We start from the raw sequence: 21833 nt of genomic DNA on the forward strand, positions 1-21833 counted from the left end.
TAGAGAGAGGCTGAATTGTAAAGGGTAACGTAGCAGGACTAAAATGTAAGTTAGTCAGTGTACTGATGTTTTTATTAATAAAAAAGCATATCAATATGATAGTTAGGATAAGAGCTTTCAAAATATGTGGAGCAGTTGGGCTGAATTTACCATTACATTAAAGTGAATGTCAATTTTACACTTACTGACGACTGCAATCCAATTTACTTTTTCCTTCAAACAGATGCACTGTTTACCGTAAGTGGAGACGGTGTCTCCAGGGGCTGAGCATTCTGGGGCATTCTAGAGGTGTGGTCAGGATTTCCCCACTTATACCTGAACCCTGCATGCAGAATTTATAAAGACTTTATTACTTCTGTATCTTGTCTTGGGATTGCATCTCAAAATGTCAAAGCTGATATGGTTGCATTGTTTTTATTTGTCTTTTCGCTATTTTTTTTGTAATATTATATCCTTCATTATTAAAATATATATATTTTAAAATCTCTACCTTTTCACTGCCGACTCCTCCCCAAACCAACTTCCTGTTCTCCTGGTAAAGCGCGTTCACGATCGTGGAACTGCGCAGGCGTCAAACCCCGCAATATTGTAAATAACAAATAGTATTCAATGAATGAATTACTACATTCATTGAGTACTATTATATCGTCGAGAGCAGCAGCATCTCTGCTATAGTGTTTACAAGTCCGGAGCAACGAAAGATTGACAGCAAGGTCAGGGGCGATGCGGTTGCGAGCTGGAGTGCAGCAGCAAGGTCAGGGGCATATGTATCTTACATTATTCGAATAGCGGTGCGGTCATAGACCGCATCTCAGAGCACTATGCAGCAGCTGATAGTTGTTTTTGAGGTGGGACAACTGTTAGCATATGATAGCCAATTGGTCAGTTTATTTAGAAGGTGTGTTCCCACTGACCAATTAGATTGCAGAATTGCGCGTCCCGTGAACGCGCATTGCATCTGAAGGTGGATAAAATTTTATAACGCATGCGCTGAAGAGGCCCATGACGTATCTAAAAAGGGGTTGAACGCCACGGGGGTAAAAAGCGGATTAGCAAGATTAGCTGCCAATCATTGCACTAAGGAGGGACAACATGGCGGGCGGAGGAAGGGCAGCCCGAAAACGGAGATAAAAAGGTAAAATTTAAGATTTAATAATAAAATTGGGAACATTGATGAATTAAAGTCCCCCTTAATTGAATTGCTTCACAATATTGTGTTAAGCACTAGAGGTGACTTTACATTCACTTTAAGAGCTGGCCCATTTCTGCAGCAGTATATGGCAGCGGTTTTGCAAGAATGTTATCCATTTGCAAGAACACTAAACGGCAGCACTATTTCCTGTAGGGCTGCAACTAACGATTATTTTCATAATCGATTAATCGGCCGATTATTTTTTCGATTAATCGACTAATCGGATAAAAAGAGAATCAATAATAGTTTTCTATGTTTTAACTAAAATCCACATAATGAGTGTTACAAATATAAACTTCAGACTAAAACTTTACATTAACACAACTGTTTCTTCAATTTTTAAGCAGCAGAGCACAGTTTTATAATTAAACAAAACCACAAACTGTTTGAAAAGAGGTAGAACTAGAAAGAGTTAGACTATCACTGTTAATAACATTCTGTTATTCACTCTTTCAGAAACTTTGCATTGAAATGCAAAAATCTCAACATGTCCACATGCTTCTGGCTAAGGCTGGTTCTCTGTTTGCAACTATATTTCCTGGAGCAGAGAAAAGGCTGTTGAGGTGTATAAGTAGGGTTTTGCCAATTTCACCAAAGTGGGATATTTATCTTTGTTAGCTCTTCGCCAATGCTAAGTGTTTTCTACCTTGGCAAGTGGCCTCTCAATAAAGTAACCCTTGACTTCATTCTAACATAAAAATATCTTGAATATCTATATGCAATGGTAAATAACCAGCTATAAGGTTAGGGGAAATATCTAGTCCGCCCTAAATAATAACGAATATATACTTATAAAGGTTGAATTTGGTACATATTATCACAATTTATTAAAAATATAAAAAAACAAGATCAAAAGCGCTAAGGACTGTATATCAATAACAGGACAAAGCCTTACACATTTATTTATACAGTACATATAATCAGCAATAGCAAGCAATACGCAAATAATTGTGCAAACAGATAATAGTACACATCAATTTAAATAACTCCCATCAATCTAGGACTAGCAAGGCACTATATCATGAAAAGCATACTTCCAAATCACCAGATTTAATATAAACAATCCAAATGATGACTATTATATCTGGGTTGCACATAAGCCAGGGGTAGTTGTAAACGTATACTGTCCTGAAAAAGTGAAAAGTAGACGTCTGTAGACCTCCTTTAGGCTAAGGACATAACCATAAAACACAATACCATATGCAGGAGTTCATTGGAGTGAAGCAGCTGGTGTTGTGCACAGACCAACTAATTGCAAACCAACTAATCGATTAATCGATTATGAGATTCGTTGACAACTATTTTCATAATCGATTATGCCGATTAGTTGTTGCAGCTCTAATTTCCTGTCATGTAGTGCTTCAGATGCCTACCTACCTTCAACATCATAGGAATGACGCAAAGTTGATGATAGAAGTAAACTGGAACCATTTTTAAAATGCTATGCTCTGTCTGAATCACACTTTGTCTGTGTTTTACATCCCTTTAAAGTGAAGGTAAAGTTTAGCACAAGTGAAAGCAGTAGTTTGTTAATTAGTTGATATATACCAAGATCGCTAATTTTTTAACTCATTTTTGTATACATATCAATATAAAATAAATACTTTTTTTCTCCTTGTTCGGCTGCTTATAGCTCCTCCCTCCATCTAGTTCCTGGTTTTTCTTCTGTATTACGTATAGAGCGTTCCCACCCGCTCTATACGTACTGTCTTTGCGCGTTCTCAATTCTCTGAATGTTTTGCGCATGCGCACTGTTGCCAAATGTGTGTAAACACACTGCGTTCAGGCGAGTAGCTTGATTGACTGCGATTTGCGCATGCGCTAAGCTGGAACGAGCACGGCTCACAAGACATAAGTGAAACTAACGCATGCGCACAATTTATACTAATGCAGTGACGTCAAATGACGGCCGCCTAACGGCCAGACATATTATTGGGTACTAGAAAAACGTGACCTGGCTCCGAAAACCCCCCCCAAAAAACGGGCAGATTACACAACGAATATTTTCAAGATTAGAAAAGCGGATAAATAGGTAAATATTGAGAAATACGAAAATTGATGACTTAAACTACCATTATTTTTAATGCTATTTACATTTGCAAGCATCAACACAAGCTAACTTTACCTTCACTTTAACAAATGTTTGCATAGCAAATATTCAAAGCAATCCCACCAGAGGAGTTAAAGTGAAAGTAAATCCTAGCGTTTTACAAACGCTAGGATTGACTATTGAAACAAATAACAGGGAATTTCATTCATGAAGTATAAGATACTTCATGTAGAAAGCTCCTTTATTTGATTCAATCGATCGCTGTTTTTACCTTGTACAGCTGCCCACGACAAAAAAAAAATATTTGGGCTAAGAGGTGACGTTTTCACCTCTTAGCCAATAGCTGTGCAGTAAATCCGGCTTGGCGCCCATGGGAGACGGATTTACCGCACGGCTATTGGCTAAGAGGTGAAAACGTCACCTCTTAGCCAAATTTTTTTTTGCCGTGGGCAGCTGTACAAGGTAAAAACGGCGATCGATTGAATCAAATAAAGGAGCTTTCTACATGAAGTATCTTATACTTCATAAATGAAACTGCCCTTTATTTGTTTCAATAGTCAATCCTAGTGTTTGTAATACGCTAGGATTTACTTTCACTTTAAAGGGACATTATATTTATAAAAACAAATGTAATTTTAGCACTAGTGACCTAAATGCATCCTAAAAAAGGGTGTTAAATACATGAAGTACCACACATAAACAAACACTTTTTAAGCAGTACAGTCGACATTACACATTTTCTTACAAGTTAAAAGCATATAACAAATCATGTCATAATTAAATGAGTTACCCTAAACTAGTATAAAACCTATTTACATTTAAACGTCATGGTGCATTTTAATTCTATTGTATAACTCGATATGCAAATTCGTAATCCAATAAAAAAACAAAACAGATGCCCTTACATAAACCCACTAGAATGAAACAGCCTATATCACTGTCAGTTTGCTTCTATACTGGTCAGAGCTATATGCTTCACATGGCCAGACAATACTTATACATAACCCTCCTCTAACTTATATATAGCTGCCGTAACAGGGCTGCAATATACGAGGATACATACGTACGTCTATACTCATACATGCTTTGAACGGTGCGCAGGTGAATTCCTTCCCCCACTGGGTCCGTACAAAAAATATATCCGGCACTCAACTTTATTCACCAGTCAAAGATTCCGCCTCAGTGCGTGATACTGGAGTAAAAGTCTGTTACCCGATGACCTAGCGGCCACGCATTGTATCCTTACATTAAATACGCGCAAAACAAATCATGTAATGTTGTTCGATTTCAAACATAATATTACAAAATGATATATTTTGAAAGTCACATTAAAAGGATAGGAAATATGTCTGAACATGTTATTATGGTTCTGTTGCTGGCATATAACTAGTTAACCCCTGCAAAGTGCATAAGAACGGAGTCAACTCCAGAATAGCAATGCACTACTGGGAGCTAGCTAGACACATTTGGTAAACCAATGACAGGAGGCATATGTGCATAGCCACCAATCACCAGCTAGCTCTCAGTAGCGCATAGCCGCTCCTAAGCCTATCTCAGACATCCCAACTCTCCCTGAAGTTCAGGGAGTCTCCCTGATTGTAATAGTGGCTCCCTGATGCCAGCAAATGGAGTGCAATCTCCCTGAAACTCCAAGTACCATGATCCAATGTGGCCCAAATACGGAAAAGTGCTGGAATGCCTTTAGTTGCTGGGACGTTATAGAACCCTCAAAGCATGCATCAGTAACCAAAAAGCCCCCCACCTCCTGATTTTAATAAAATAAAACACAAATACTACCTTATTTTCTGCACGTAATTAAACTTCGTATTCTAAAATGTTTAAGCATTCAACAAGCGTACATACGATCACTGGAAAATAGGTTCGTTGTATGTGGTTGTGCAATAAAGCTACTTTTTTTAACGAGACTTTAGTGGGAAGCTACTTTAATGATAAGTCCCTACCTTATTTAGGGTTTCAAGGTGTCCAATATATAACTGTGTGGGGGGGAGGGGAGTAGCGGGGGAAGCCACCTCCCTGAAATGAGTTTTTGCAGGTTGGGATGTCTGCTACCTATTGGAAATCCTCCCCCACACCCATAATAGAGGTTGTAGTGTTGTACAGAAAGGACAAACATTTAAAGTTGTCATATGCCTTTAACCCTTTCGTGACAGGGTTAAAGTGCCTACATCGGAACACCTGTTCTGATGTAGACAAATTGAAACTACGCGATCGTGCATACTATCGCAAGATTTCAATTATTGGATCGCATCTGGGGGGTGTCCCTACAACCCTAGGAACGCCCTCCAGACCGCGATCAAGTCCTAGAAGCACAGAAGGCTTCAGGACAACCGTTTGTTATGACGTTCTATTCCGTCATAACGGCTTTAAAGCCCAGTGTAATTATGACGGAATAGAACGGCATAATGGCGTTAAAAGGTTAAATAAATGAAATATATGTTTTATTTTCCTGTTTTGGGATGATATAAGCCTTTATGGGTCACAATACAGCTTTGTAATGCTTTTTAGGTAAACACGCATTTGTCTGTCAGCCATTCCTCTAATATAGGGTGACCAGATTTTTAAAATTAAATCCAAGGACTTTTTTTTTTTTAAACCCCTTACAGTAAATTATATTTTGCCCCTACAATCATCACTTGCAAAACTAACCGTCCAGGTCAAATCCCGCTAATGTGTTTAATCCCTGCTTTGTTCCCCTCAAAAAAAAAAAAAAAAGGCCTAGTAAAATTTAGAAAGCCGGGGGGTTTCCCACATTGCTTCCTTATCGTCTACCACCAGTCCAAGCAGCGTGATCCAGTAATTGAGGTAGAGGATTCCAGGCCTGTATAGGACCAGCTCAAACACCTACATAAAAAAAAGTTATTTCTTAATAATCTTATTCTTTGATAGAGAACTAGAATTCCTTTTCCCCCAAAAAAACAAAAGTAAAAATGTCAAACATATACTATAATATACCCCTACAAGCAACGCAGTACCCTTTCGGTTTTTAACATGCACGCATTACTCAAAGCCAAAGATACACATCTCTTTTACACACTTTAGTAATAATACCTCATGATAGGCCACTAGTAAAATCAATCACCAGAAGATACCCCTACTTTGTAGTTTTTGACCAATCAAAATCTTAGAAAAATTACATACTTCTAAACATTACAATTTAACATACTAGACCTACCTAACAAGGGCTCAGCCTCTCGATTCCATTGCGCCTGCACATATATAACATGCTTCCGCTATTAAAGGGACACTGAACCCAAATTTTTCTTTCATTATTCGGATAGAGCATGCAATTTTAATCAGCTTTCTAATTTACTCCTATTATCAATTTTTCTTCGTTCTCTTGCTATCTTTATTTGAAAAAGAAGGTATCTAAGCTTTTTTTCTTGGTTCAGAACTCTGGACAGCACTTTTTTATTGGTGGATGAATTTATCCACCAATCAGCAAGGACAACCCAGGTTGTTCACCAAAAATGGGCCGGCATCTAAACTTACATTCTTGCATTTCAAATAAAGATATCAAGAGAATAAAGAAAATTTGATAATAGGAGTAAATTAGAAAGCTGCTTAAAATGTCATGCTCTATCTGAATCACAAAAGAAAAAATGTGGGTTCAGTGTCCCTTTAACTAAACACCAACCAATGAGAACTTATCTTGCACCTCTGAGCCCTTGCAAAGCGGGGCTGGCAACCCCATTCAGCACCTCACAATCTATATAGAAAGGGGTCCGAAGCTTTTAGCTTCAGTTGCGCTGTGAGCGCCAGCGGTGAAGTATCCAGGGGAAGCGCTGCTGTAGCTCTACGCAACTAATCAGTGTCTAAAACAGATCTATCAACTTCCCACGAACACCTCTAACATGCACATTGCACGGGGGCCCTAAAATCGGGGACATCTGGTCACCCTACTCTAATAGTATTAAAGGGACATGAAACCCAACATTCTTCTATTCTGATCCAGATAGATAATACATTTTTAAACAACTTTCCACTATACTTCTAATATCAATTTTGCTTCATTCTCTTAGTATAAATTGTCGAGGGAGCAGCAATGTACTACTGGGAGCTAGCTCAACACATAGATAAGTAAATGATATGGGGCATTAATGTGCAGTGATAGTTAAACTGCTAGCTCCTAGTTCCTGGACCTAAAGTGAGTGGGATGCTTCAACCGGCGAAGCCGTGGCGGTCTTCTGCGCTACTCCTCTTTGAGGACGCTGAGACAAGACATAGTAAGACGGGTGCATATGGAGGATACACGCCCCTATCCAGGTATGAGTAAACGATTAGCCAAAGATTTCCAGCACTCTTTATTGAAGGTGCATAAAAACAGAAGGCAATGGATGGCAGTCCGTATAAAAACAAACAGGAAAAGGGGAACCAAAGTCCATACAGCAACAGACGCGTTTCATGCCGCTAGGGCACTTGTTCACTGATATTTTGTTAGGGACTGGTAGTCAACTTATATTGCTTCAATGAGCCAATCGAATTCACATGTGAATTAAGTAAGTTTACTTTTTAATCCCTTAGGTCCCGAACAAGATATGTTTGAAAAACACAGCAGAGCATACATATATACAAATGCAATAGTAGATACTTTGTAAAAACACAATAAATAATATAGGAGTGCAGCCTGATCACATACAAAGAAAGTAATATCTATTATTATTATTAACGTATATATGTGTATCTATCGTTTAATATATAAAAAAATTAAACACTTGATCTAACTTTTAACAAAGAGATTAACATCCATCTGAGAGTTATTTAAACCAAATGGAATCCTGGTTTTTAGATGGAAAATCCAAAAATACTCTCATCTAATTTTGTCTGTCTGTCGCCACCTCTGGGATGCTTAGGGACAAAATCTATACCTTGAATCCTGAGAAGAGAACTATCAGAATTATGTTGACTCCTAAAATGTCTGGCAACGGGTGTTCTCGACTCGGGTCCTCTATTGACCTCACATGTTCCAGGAATCTATCTTTGAGAGATCTAGTAGTGCGCCCTGTATACTGTATATCACAGCCCATACATGTAAGCAAATAGATAACGTGTGTGGTCTTACAATTAATAAAATAACGGATGTCAAATTCCTTATTTAATGCTTGTGATTTAAATGTATCCCCTTGGATTACATAACTACAAGTCTTACATCTGGAGGCACAACAATTGTAAAAACCCTTCCTTTGTTTTAACCATGTAGAATGAGTAATTGCTGGTCCTCGGGAAACAGTCACCCAGTCAGCAGCGCTAGTTGCACAGCTGTAAAGGTGGTCTTTTTATGGTGGTGACTTTTACAATAGCGCAATCTATTATAACCAGGAAATCCCTTAATGACCAGCGACGTTTCCTTAAAACTGTTTACTACAATAATGACACAAAAGGAACACTGCCAAGGTTATAAATCATTTTTTTTTAAAAAACAAACTGTTTTTGATTATTGCACAGCAGCTTGGTACATACATAATATAAAAAAATAATATTGCCAAAAATTAATTTTGATTCAAATGGTAATAACTCCATTTTTTTATGCTTACATATGGATATTTAGTAGAGTAGAATCAGACTGACGCTGTTAGAATAAACACACAAAATAAATATTACATTTTTATTTCTTTATTTTAACAAGCAATTCAACTGCAAAATGACAGAGGCAAAAAAAAATGTATGTCTCAGATATTAATGCCTGGCATTTTTAATAGCACCCTTCAGCATTTTGAAAGTTAAAGGGACACTAAACCCAAAATTTTTCTTTCGTGATTTAGATAGAGCATGCAATTTTAAGCAACTTTCTAATTTACTCCTATTATCAAATTTTCTTCATTCTCTTGGTATCTTTATTTGAAATGCAAGAATGTAAGTTTAGATGCCGACCCATTTTTGTCGAATAACCTGGGTTATTATTGCTGATTGGTGGATAAATTAATCCACCAATAAAAAAGTGTTGTCCAGAGTTCTGAAACTTAGATGCCTTCTTTTTCAAATAAAGATAGCAAGTGAACGAAGAAAAATTGATAATAGAAGTAAATTAGAAAGTTGCTTAAAATTGCATGCTCTGTCTGAATCAAGAAAGAAAAATTTGGGTTCAGTGTCCCTTTAAAGCAGCAACGCCTGCTTTAACAAAGATAATTGTATAGCTTTGCCAAGTAGCACTTAAAAGGGATACTAAACCCATATGTTTTTCTTTCATAATTCAGATAGAACATGCAATTTTAAGCAACTTTCTAATTTACTCCTATTATCAATTTTTCTTCGTTCTCTTGGTATCTTTATTTGAAAAAGCAGAAATGTAAGCTTAAGAGCCGGCCCATTTTTTGTTCAACATGCTGGGTAGCACTTGCTGATTGGTGGGTACATTTAGCCACCAATCAGCAAGCACTACCCAGGTGCTAAACCAAAAATGAGCCGGCTCCTAAGCTTACACTCCTGCTTTTCAAATAAAGATACCAAGAGAATGAAGAAAAATGAATAATAGGAGTAAAGTTGCTTATAAACACATGCTCTATCTGAATCATGAAAGAAAGAAAAAATTGGGTTTCATATCCCTTTAAAGGGACATGAAACCCAACATTTTTCTTTCATGATTTAGATAGAGCATGTGATTATAAGAATCTTTCCAATTTATTTCTATGATCAAATTTGTCTCATTCTCTTGGAATCCTTTGTTAAATGAGCAAGCAACGCACTGCTGGGAGCTAGCTGAACACATCTAATGAACCAATGAAAAAAAAGCATATATGTGTAGCAACCAATCAGTAGCCTGCTCCCAGTAATGCAATGCTGCTCCCGAGCCTTCCTAGTTATGTTTTTTAACTAAATATATCAAGAGAATGAATCAAATTAAACAACAGAAGTAAATTGGAAAGTTGTTTAAAATCACACGTTCTCTCTGAATCATTAAAGAAAAAATGTAGGTTTTTATGCTCCTTAACCCTTTGAGTGCTAATGACGGCTCTGAGCGGTCACAGAGTTTCTCACTCTGGTGCTAATGACGGCTCAGAGCCGTCATGAGCACTCTCCCACCTTGAGGGAGATCTGGGGGCTCCTAACCGCTCCTACTGCGGCGATCGTTCCTGTAGAGTGACAGGCATCGCTGGGGCTTCACGTGATATGCGGTGACGTCACGCGCAATGACATGATGACGTCACCGTGCAACTTTATTTATACTTAACAATGTTAAGTATAGGAGGAGGGGGCATGCTGCTTAGAAGACTGTATCTCAGGCATCTAAGCAGCTACAGACCCCCAAGACCCACCGTTGGAAAGGTAATCGCCTAACCTTTCCAACAGTGTAAGTATTGGCGGGTCTGTAAAAAATAAAAGTTAAAACATTTTTTTTCAAAAATTTAAAAATTAAAAAAAAAAACATAGAAAATATTAGCACCTAGGCGGGAAAGTGCTTAGCATTCAAAGGGTTAAACAAACATCTACTCCCATATGCTGTATATGGTTGTATTTCAGTTGTAACCTTTTTATTACATTAACCCACTGATTCCATACATTAACATAAATCCTTCACAAATAATGATTACTAATCCTGAGCAGTGGGTTTCTCAGTGGCTGTCAGTTTAAAATTGTGATTTGCAAATACGTATTTATTTCAGTTAGCGAAGAGAAAGGTATTCACAGTGATACACTGCTGCCACCTTGTGGCTGTAAGCTGCACTGCATTTGTTTTCACTGGGGCATAAAACTACATACATACTAGAGAAAATGATGTATTCAAAGCAAACACCAGCCTCAGAATAATATATAAATTTATTATTTTCTTTAATTTATATTGAAGAAATAAGATTAAAGTTTTATTCCCCCATAAAATAATGGGCACTACTATGTTATAACCAAGGTTATCTCTTCTGCTGAGGCCAGTTACGGACAGGTACTTAAAGGGATAGTAAACACCAAAAATGTTATTGTTTAAAAAGATAGATAATCCCTTTATTTACCATTCCTCAGTTTTGCATAACCAGCACTGTTATAGAAATAGACGTTTTACCTCTGTAATTACCTTGTATCTAAGCCTCTGCAGACTGCCTCTTTATATCAGATCTTTTGACAGACTTGCATTTCAGGCAATTAGTGCTTACTCTTAAATAACTACATGTGCATGAGCACAATGTTAGTTATATGAAACCCATGAACTAACGCCCTCTAGCTGTGAAAAACCCGTCAAATGCATTCAGACATAAGGCGGCCTTTAAGGGCTTAGAAATTAGCATATGAGCCTGCCTAGGTTTAGCTTTCAACTAAGAATAACAAGAGAACAAAACAAATTTGATGATAAAGGAAATTAGAAAGTTGTTTAAAATGACATGCACTATCTGAATCATGAAAGTTTAATTTGGACTTTACTATCCCTTTAAACAATTTCAGTGTTTAATGTTCCATGAGGAGTCTTACTTATAGTATGTTAATAAAAAAACATCTAGAGTTAATCAGAATTCATTATAAAAACATATCTAATGAGTTTCTACAGAAAATCACCATTAAAATTTATGGGGATTTTTATAGAGGTAAAGGTGTAGTTTAGTGTCCCCAATTCGGAAGGTACCAAATCCCACCGTGGTATTTTTACAATGTGTATTTTTACAGTAGGAATTACAGTACTTCAGAAAAGTACACTTTACCGTGGGAATTACATCAGAAAGGTAACGTGAGGGGGGGGGGGGGGGGGGAGGAGACCATGGATAGGTTCCCAGCGGCGGTTGCGGCACCCGGGGCAGGTATTGGAACAGATGGCTCTTTTCCAATATCGTTCCCGGGCGCTGCAAAACACTCTGTTTCAATATCGTTACCGGGCACTGCAACCGCCGCTGGGAACCTATTCCAATTTACTTCTATTATCTAATTTGCTATGTTATCTTAGTCTCCTTTGTTCAAAGTCCTACCTAGGTAGGCTCAGGAGCTAGATGCTAATTGGTGGCTGCACATATATGCCTCCTGTCATTGGCTAACTGATGCTTTTAGTAGTGCATTGCTGCTCATTTAACAAATATACAAAAAAAACTTGCACTAATGCCTTAGAAGTATTTTATGTATAGAAATAACCATTCACATATGATATTTAGATAAAAGGGCATATGCATATGATTGATGCTGTATATGCCCACCTAACTAAATATCAATGTCAACCAGTGGCCATTTACACCTGTGTTTAACCCCATTGCAGAAGTTAAACATACAAATTTGTACCATCACTAGTGTTAAAATGACATGCACTAACAAATTAGCATGACATTTTTTTCCAATATAACGGTCATTAAAGGGACATAATACTCATATGCTAAATCACTTGAAACTGATGCAGTATAACTGTAAAAAGCTGACAGGAAAATATCACCTTTTATTATTATTATTATTATTATCATCAGGTATTTGTAGAGCGCCAACAGGTTCCGCAGCGCTATAAACATGGGTGGCATATAAAAAAGATTATAGGGATCAAATGGGTGAAGGGTCCTGCCGAGAGTTGCACTGTTGTAGTCGGCTCTTATGAAGGTGGACAACAAACAGCTGGGCTCATAGGCTTACATGCTATGGGGTGTTAGAGGATAGCAGTGGAGATAGGAAGGTTAGTGTAGGTTGTAAGCATCGCTGAATAGTAGATTCTTCAGGGCGCACTTGAAGCTTTTAAAACTAGGGGAGATTCTTGTGGAGCGAGGCAGAGAATTCCATAAGATGGGAGCCAGTCTTGAGAAATCTTGTAGACGGGAATGTGAGGAGGAAACAAGAGAGGAGGAGAGTAAGAGATCATGAGCGGAGCGAAGGGGACGGGAGGAAGGGTATCTGGAGACAAGGTCTGAGATGTAGGGGGGAGCAATGCAATTGAGGGCTTTGTGTGTCAGAGTGAGAATTTTGTGTTTAATCCTAGAAGCAAGAGGAAGCCAGTGAAGGGATTGGCAGAGAGGTGCGGCAGATGAAGAGCGACGTGCAAGGAAGATGAGCCTGGCAGAGGCATTCATTAAGGATTGTAAAGGAGCTAGGCGGCAGCTAGAAAGACCAGAGAGGATAGAGTTGCAGTAGTCGAGACAGGAAAGGATGAGAGAGTGGATTAAAATCTTTGTTGTGTCTTGTGTAAGGAAGTGTCTAATTTTAGCGATGTTTTTAAGGTGGAAGCGGCAGGCTTTAGCCAAGGACTGAATGTGAGGAGTGAAAGAAAGATCTGAGTCAAGTGTGACCCCAAGACATCGGGCATGTGAGGTTGGGGTAATGATGGAGTTGTCAACAGTTATAGAGACATGTGGGGTGGAGATTTTTGAAGGGGGGAAAAAGGAGCTCAGTTTTGGAGAGATTTAGCTTGAGGTAGTGAGAGGACATCCAAGATGAGATATGAGAGAGACAGTTAGTGACACGGGTTAGCAAGGAAGGAGATAATTCTGGTTCAGAGAGGTAGATTTGGGTATCATCGGCATACAAATGATAATGAAACCCGTGGGACTTTATTAAGGAACCTAGTGAGGACTAGTAGATTGAGAAGAGAAGGGGACCGAGGACAGAGCCTTGCGGTACCCCAACAGAAAGAGGTAACGGGGCAGAGGATACCCCAGAGAAGGCTACACTAAAGGTACGGTTAGATAGATAGGAAGAGAACCAAGAGAGAACTGTGTCACAGATGCCGAAGGATTGGAGGGTATAGAGCAAAAGAGGGTGGTCGACAGTATCAAAGGCTGCAGACAGATCAAGGAGGATCAGTAGAGAGAAGTGGCCTTTTGATTTTGCTGTAAGTAGGTAGTTGGTAAACTTAACAATTGCTGTCTCTGTTGAGTGAAGGGGGCGAAATCCAGATTGCAGTGGGTCAAGGAGGGAGTTTAATGTAAGGAAATGGGATAGACGTGCATATACTAGCTTTTCAAGAAGCTTTGAGGCAAGAGGTAGTATGGAAATAGGGCGGTAGTTGGATGGGGAGGTTGGATCGAGAGAAGGTTTTTTGAGGATAGGTGTGACTAATGCATGTTTAAGAGATGTGGGAACTATACCAGTGCTGAGGGAGAGGTTGAAGATGTGTGTGAGTATAGGGGTAAGGGTAGAAGAGAGGGAGGGGAATAGTTGCGAGGGGATGGGGTCGAGGGGACAGGTAGTGAGGTGAGAGGACAGTATAAGGGCAGAAACTTCATCCTCTGTAACAGGGGCAAAAGAGCTAAATTTATGGCTATGTGGGTTTTGGATGATTGTGAGCTTTTGAGGGAGCGGGAGACCGGTAGTATGTTGAGAGCTCATTTCAGTTCTGATGGAGTCAATTTTGTTGTTGAAGTAGCTGGCAAAATCTTGGGCTGAGAGAAAAGTTGTGGTGGGAGGTGGGGGTGGGTGGAGAATAGTATTGAATGTGGAGAACAGACGTTTTGGGTTTGAAGAAAGAGTAGAGATAAGAGTAGAGAAGTAGTGTTGCTTATATAGATTAAGGGCAGAATAGTAAGAGTTCAAGATGAACTTATAGTGAAGAAAGTCAGCAGAACTCTGAGATTTCCTCCAGTGTCACTCAGCAGTACGGGTACATCTGCGTAGGTACCATGTCAATGGAGTATGCCAGAGCTGAGGATGAGTGCATGTTTTCCGAGCTATGGTAGGTGAGGACAGGTTATCAAGGACCGATGTAAGGGTGGAGTTATAGTGGAAGATGGATTCATCAGGACAGAAAAAGGAGGGGATGGAAAAGCAAAGAGGTTTGAGAGAGCTAGCGAGCTGTTGCTGATCTAATGACTTGATTATTCTGTGAAGTTTAGTGTGGGGGGGTAGAAGGAGGGAGAGCTGTAGGGAGGGAGGTGACGGTACAAGTGAGGAGGTGGTGGTCAGAAAGAGGAAAAGGTGAGTTTGTGAAGTTTGAGATAGTGCATCGATAACTGAAAATCAGATCAAGGGAGTGACCATCTTTGTGAGTGGGAGAGTCAGTCCATTGTGACAGGCCGAAAGAGGAAGTGAGTTGCAGAAGTTGTTTTGCAGAGGAGGCAGTGGGATTATCAACAGGGAGGTTGAAGTCACCGAGAATGAGGGCAGGGGTATCTGAGGAAAGAAAGTAAGGTAGCCAGGCGGCAAAGTGATCTAGAAATAAAGTTGCGGAGCCTGGGGGGCGGTATATGACTGCAACACGTATAGAGAGGGGTAAGAATAAGCAAATCATGTGTGTTTCAAATGAAGAAAATGTGAGGGAAGAGAAGGGATGTATTTGTTGAAAGGTGCAACGAGAGGAAAGTAAAATACCAACACCACCTCCTTGTCTATTGTCAGACCTAGGGGTGTGGCTGAAGTGGAGACCCCCATGTGACAGTGCAGCAGAGAAAGCAGTGTCTGAAGGAGAGAGCCAGGTTTCTGTGAGAGCTTGAAGATTGAGAGAGTGGGAGATAAAGAGGTCATGGATAGAAGTGAGCTTGTTGCAAACAGAGCGAGATTTCCAAGTGCGCAAGTGAAGGGGGTGGTGGCTTTAGATGCAAGAGGAATGAGATTAGGGTTACCAGAGTTTAGTTTTTGAAGTCTATTGAAGGGTACACATGGGTGTGCGGGGCAAGGAAAATGTGGGGGACCAGGATTAGGGAAGATGAGCAAGAGGGAGAGTGACATGAGATGCGTATTTGCAGTAGTGAGACTGTTTTTGTGATGAGTTGCAAGTGGGAGAGAGAGTCTTTAGGAATGTGTGAAGTTCATGAATACAGAAGTAAGGTGCGGTTAAGAGAGATGGGCTAATGAGCAGTGCAGGTGGTGAGGGGTAAGGAGTAATTGAGTAAATTAGTTTGTTAAACAGACATAAAGGAATATGAAGATATTTAGCATTTTTACAAAATAGTCAGACAGTCAGACAGTGAGCATCTCTATGTAAAAAAGGAAGATATTTTACCTCACAATTTCCTCAGCTCAGCAGAGTGTAAAAAGTTATACTTCAGTTACTGCCAAGCTTCAGGTAAAAAAAAAAAAATATATATGAAGAAATGAACAGCAGCCAATCAGCATTAACAGCATTAACAGTGCTTAGGTCATGAACTATTTTACTGTGATCTCACACTTAACCCTCATGAGATTTCATAGTAAATTTCCTTAAGCTGAATAGGGAAATAATATGAGTGTGCACAAAGCTCACTCCCTTGGCTGTCCCGGTACAGACATACTGATTTGCTGCTTAAAAGTCCTTTGCAATGGGGTTTGAATACTTAGGACATTTTGAGATAAAATATCTTTCTTTTTTACATAGAGAATGATGTTCAGGTGATATTTTCTAGTCAGCTTTTTACAGCTATGCTGCATCACTTTCAAGTGTTTCAACATTTGGGTATCACTGCCCTTTAAATTACAATAATGTGCTAAAGATATTGCACGTTCTCTTTGTAAATACTTATTCTCCCAAGCAGCTCATGACACTGTCATTTATAAATGATCTGTACTAGTGCAGCCAGATATTTAATATTTTTCCTTTTCAAAGAGTGAGAAAAAAAAGTTTCCCACGGTAAAGTGTTGCTCATATATACTTCTATGTGTTTGCACAATATATCAAGAAGGCTTTATTAAAATATTAATAATTTAAAAATTGATTGTGGATGCCACAGGAACACGTTTGTAATTTGATTTCAGCTCTTTTATTTACACACTGACTAGATACACTGCAAAGTAACTATTGCATTGGAGAAAAAATGTTGAGTGACCATTTAATTCTAAAAGCTTTTATTTTATAATTGATCCCACTATGTTATTGTGCAATGTTCTGGGATGCAGCAATAAATGTATTCTCAGCTTTAAAGAATCCAAGTTAAAACAGTATATCAGTTATTAAAAAGCATAACCAGCACCAATAGTGTTTATATTATTATATTGTTGATAGCACATTAACACAAATTAAGACGTAAAATAATCAAGAAACATTGAAAAAGTAATTGAAAATTACATTCTCTGAATTCTTTAAATTCAAGCAAAATTTGGACCTTTGCAGGAAGTGCAGGTCAGGAATAGTTCTGCTATAAAGTGCAAAAACTACAGGGAATGTCCCTTAGCCTATGATAATACAGTTTAAGATATTGTTACAGTTCGATGAGTAATTCTTAAAGGGACATTAAACACTAAGTAAATGCTAGATAGAATGATACATTCAAAGAAAAGATTAGTCTGAGAATAACACGTAGATGTATTTTTTAAAGTTATCAGCTATTTAAATATTGACAATTTAAGTGCAAAGTTTGGTGTCTATAAAACAACGGGAGCTGCCATCTTGTAACTTAGGTTACCTTCTCTGCTGTGGCCAATTAGGAACAGTGATACATAGGTCACTAAAATGTATGTCAAAGTATTTAATGTCCCTTTAAGTGTGTTGCATAATACAGAGCATTTTTTAAGAGATTGGAGAGCAGCGTTACAGATTTGTGAAGCAGGAATAAAGACTTTTGTACTACGGTTGTTATATTTTGGGTTAACAAATAATACACTTCAGTAAATTTTGGACTATACCTATTTAGAGATGTATTTTTCTTGGTGTTGTATCTTATTTTATTTTAGTAATATTCATATCAAGTAATACAACTATGTCTAATCTCCATGGAACAAAGTTAGATGTTTAAGTTTCATAGGAATTAGTAGCGTCATGTGTTTGTTAGAATCCAAACAAACGGTCGGTAGTTCATGCCTGGTACTTTGAAAAATGACGAGTGAAGAGAAAATGAAGAATATGATGCGTTCTTTTACAGGATCCTTTTTATCAAAATATTGGATAATAGCAGTTTCCATATGATCTAAGAAAGCAAAACTATGTTGTACTTTGGAAAACTGCTGTGTAGCAGTGCACGCTACTCCACCTGTCATAATCCATCTCTTCTTCCAACATCTCTAAAGTGAAGGTGACTCCACTCATATTCCATTCACCACCAAATGAGGTCCCCTATCCAAAAGGAGAATTTTATGACATACTTATGTCTAGCTTTACCAAGACCATTGATAATATTTGGTGACCATGGAAAAGACATGCACTTAAGATACAAGATGATGAATGTCACCAAGCAGGCAAAAGATAAGGCACAGTATGACTTGGTACCAGGAACTTCTTATGCTTGATCATTTCTAATTGGAAACGGAATATTCCCATACTAAGTCTCCAGCAATATATGTAGCTTTGACATTCAAACCGTCATCTAGTAGCACAAAATCTGAGAAGAAGAAAATAAAAGTTATGTCAAGTACCGATACCTAAAAACTCCTGTATATGCTTTACTGGTCTTCATATCTATAACACTGATTTTCAAGTTTCTATTGAATGAAAAACACAGAACTACTGTTGCCCACAAAGTACTACTGCTCATGTAAACTAGAATTATGGGATTTAGAACACAGATAATATGTTCTGAATTATGTAAATACAAATAAATAATTATGTGGCCAAACACTAATTTGTACAGAACGCATTAAAGGGATATGAAACCCAAATTTTTTCTTTCATGATTCAGATAGAGCATGCAATTTTAAGCAACATTCTAATATACTCCTATTATCAATTTTTCTTTGTTCTCATGCTATCTTTATTTGAAAAGACGCAATAAACGCTTAGGAGCCGGCCTATTTTAGGTTCAGCACCTGGGTAGCTCTTGCTGATTGGTGGATAAATGTAACCAACAAGCAGCAAGCGATATCCAGGGTTCTGAACCAAAAATGGTCTGGCTGCTAAACTTTCATTCCTGCTTTTTCAAATAAAGATACCAAGAGAACGAAGAAAAGTTGCATGCTCTATCCGAATCATGAAAGAAAAAAACTTTGCGTTTAGTATCCCTTTAAAGTACTGGCGCACTAGCACCCGACTTCTCAATCATTTGCCAGGTTGAAATGCAGTTAGATCCAAGGCCTCCTCCTCTGCTGAAAGGCCCAGTGTTTGGTGCATGACAGAGTGCGGAAAATGCACAATAAAGCTAAGAGGCGGCAGGGTCAAACAAATTATATGCGGCTAAAAGAAGGGCTTTTGGAAACAGCTACTCTTGGGTATCTCTCATCTTTGAAGAACTGCCCAATAAACAACTTGTGATGTAAACACACTGGGGCCTATTTATCAAGTTCCGTATGTTTCGCCACAAACACAAGTTATGACGCAGCGGTCTAAAGACCGCTGCTCCATAACCTGTCCGCCTGCTCTGAGGTGGCGGGCAGACATCACCGCAAATCAACCCGATCCAATACGATCGAGTTGATTGTCATCCCCTGCTAGTGGCCAATTGGCAACGAATCTGCAGGGGGCGGTATTGCACCAGCAGTTTACCAGAACTGCTGGTGCAATGATAAATGCCGAGAGCGTGTGCTGTCGGCATTTATCGATGTGCAGCGGACATGATCTGCAATATTGGATCATGTCCGCTCGCACGTTCTTAAAGGGACATGAAACCCCAATTTTTCTTTTGTGGTTCAGATAGAGCATGCGATTTTAAACAAATTTCTAATTTGCTTTTATTATCTAATTTGCTTCATTCTCTTGATATCCTTTGCGGAAAAGCATATCTAGATAGGATCAGCAGCTGTTGATTGGTGGCTGCACATCGATGCCTTGTGTGATTGGCTCACCCATGTGCATTGCTATTTTTCAACAAAGGATATCTAAAGAATGAAGTAAATGAGATAATAGACGTAAATTGGAAAGTTGTTTAGTATTGCATTCTCTATCTGAACCATGAAAGAAAAATTTTGGGTTTAGTGTCCCTTTAAATAGACCCTTATACATATAAATAAATAGACAGACAGATATGATCTCGTGAGGAGTAGGGGATGCAATTGTCCCCAGGCTGGTCCCATATTTATCCCAGGTCACTGGAACAGGACAAAATATAATAATTTATAGTAACTAGGGTCTCATTGGTTGATCATGCTTTGAAAGCTCATCACAAAGTGCACAGTTAAATGTTATTTATAATTTTTTGATCTCTCACAATATAAATAAAAAAATGCACTAACAGGCTGAATATTAGCTTTGAATGCACTTTTAATCCATAACAAAATATGCAACGTTAATGCATCAAATCCTGGGCTCTATAATATAAGGGATAAAAAACTATATCACAACTGTACCTGCATCTGTCCCGAAATCAAGAGTCCCCTTGCAATGCTGCTGACCAAGCACCTGTGCTGGGTGTAAGCTTGCTGCTTCCAAGGCTTGCTCTACTGAACAACCTGCAACCAAATTCAAGTTACTTTTGAAACACCACTACATTAAAAACCTGATTAATCCGTCATTTTAAATGTTTAAAGGAATAGTCTAGTCAAAATTAAACTTCCATGATTCAGACAGAGCATTACATTTTAAGCAACTTTCTAATTTACTCCTATTATCAATTTTTCTTTGTTCTCTTGGTATCTTTATTTGAAAAAGCAAGAATGTAAGCTTAGAAGCCGGACCATTTTTGGTTCAGCACCTGAGAATGTCTAAATGTAGCCACCAATCAGCATACGCTACCCAGGTGTGGAACCAAAAATGGGCTGGCTCCTAAGCTTATATTCAAATAAGGATACCAAGAGAACAAAGAAAAAAATGATAATAGGAGTAAATTAGAAAGTTGCTTAAAAGTTTAATTTTGACTAGACTATTTCTTCAAGCACATAACCATTTAACCCTTTGGCTGCTAAGCCATTTCCCACCTGGGTGCTAATATTTTCTTTTTTTTTTCTTTTTGAAAAAAAAATGTTTTTAACTTTTTTTCTTTTTTACAGACCCCAAGACTTATACAGTTGGAAAGGTTAGGCGATTACCTTTCCAACAGTGGGTCTTGGGGGTCTGTAGCTGCTTAAATGCCTGAGATACAGGCTTCTAAGCAGCATGCCTCCTCCTTCTATACTTAACATTGTTAAGTATAAATAAAGTTGCGCAGTGACATCATCACGTAATTGCGCGTGACGTCACCGCGCATGACGTGAAGCCCCGGCAATGCCTGTCACTCTACAGGCACGATCGCCGGGGTAGGAGCAGTAAGGAGCCCCCAGATCTCCCTCAAGGTGGGAGAGTGCTCATGACGGCTCTGAGCCGTCATTAGCACCAGAGTGAGAAACTCTGTGACGGCTCAGAGCCGTCATTAGCACTCAAAGGGTTAAAGGGGCATAATACCCCAAATATTTCTTTCATGTTTCAGACAGAGAATACAATTTTAAACAACTTTCCAATTTACTTTTATTACAAGATTTGCTTCATTCTATTGATATCCTTTATTGAAGGGCCAGCAATGCACTTCTGGGAACTAGCTGAACACATTGGTTGAGCCAATGACAAGAGGCATATATGTCCAGCCACCAATCAGTGCCTAGCTTCCAGTAGTGCATTGCTGCTGCTGAGGATATGAAAATATGCTTTTCAACAAAGGATAACGAGAATTAAACAAATTAGATCATGAAAGAAACTTGGAAAATTGTTTAAAATGACATGCTCCAACTGAATCATAAAAGTTTAAAGGGACACTGTACCCAATTTTTTTCTTTTATGATTCAGATAGAGCATGACATTTTAAGCAACTTTCTAATTTATTCATATTATCAAATGTTCTTTATTCTCTTGGTAACTTTATTTGAAATAAAAGAATGTAAGTTTAGATGCCGGCCCATTTTTGGTGAACAACCTAGGTTGTCCTTGCTGATTGGTGGATAAAT

The 21833-nt window shown here is 38.5% G+C and overlaps 2 protein-coding genes across 5 annotated transcripts in view; both read right to left on the reverse strand.

Annotated features, from left to right (window-relative positions):
- Window positions 1-4425, reverse strand: part of C11H8orf33 (chromosome 11 C8orf33 homolog) — a 54884-nt gene extending 50459 nt beyond the window's left edge. For 2 of the 4 annotated variants that reach the window (XM_053695309.1, XM_053695306.1), the window contains exon 1: window positions 4310-4368. In XM_053695309.1, coding sequence (XP_053551284.1) covers window positions 4310-4321 — 12 coding nt within the window. In that variant the 5' untranslated portion in view covers window positions 4322-4368. Of the gene's footprint in view, window positions 1-4305 lie in introns of all 4 variants that reach the window. The other 2 variants (XM_053695307.1, XM_053695308.1) reach the window with 2 other exon arrangements.
- A 12368-nt stretch (window positions 4426-16793) lies between these two features.
- Window positions 16794-21833, reverse strand: part of AMDHD2 (amidohydrolase domain containing 2) — an 84653-nt gene continuing 79613 nt past the window's right edge. Inside the window, exons 10-11 of the mRNA XM_053694691.1 lie at window positions 20268-20369; window positions 16794-18370 (exon numbers count right to left, since the gene is read on the reverse strand). Of these exons, the coding sequence (XP_053550666.1) occupies window positions 18285-18370; window positions 20268-20369 (188 nt within the window). The 3' untranslated portion in view covers window positions 16794-18284. The remainder of the gene's footprint in view (window positions 18371-20267; window positions 20370-21833) is intronic.

Source organism: Bombina bombina, chromosome 11 (assembly GCF_027579735.1).
Source record: "Bombina bombina isolate aBomBom1 chromosome 11, aBomBom1.pri, whole genome shotgun sequence".
In the NCBI taxonomy this organism is placed as follows: domain Eukaryota; kingdom Metazoa; phylum Chordata; class Amphibia; order Anura; family Bombinatoridae; genus Bombina; species Bombina bombina.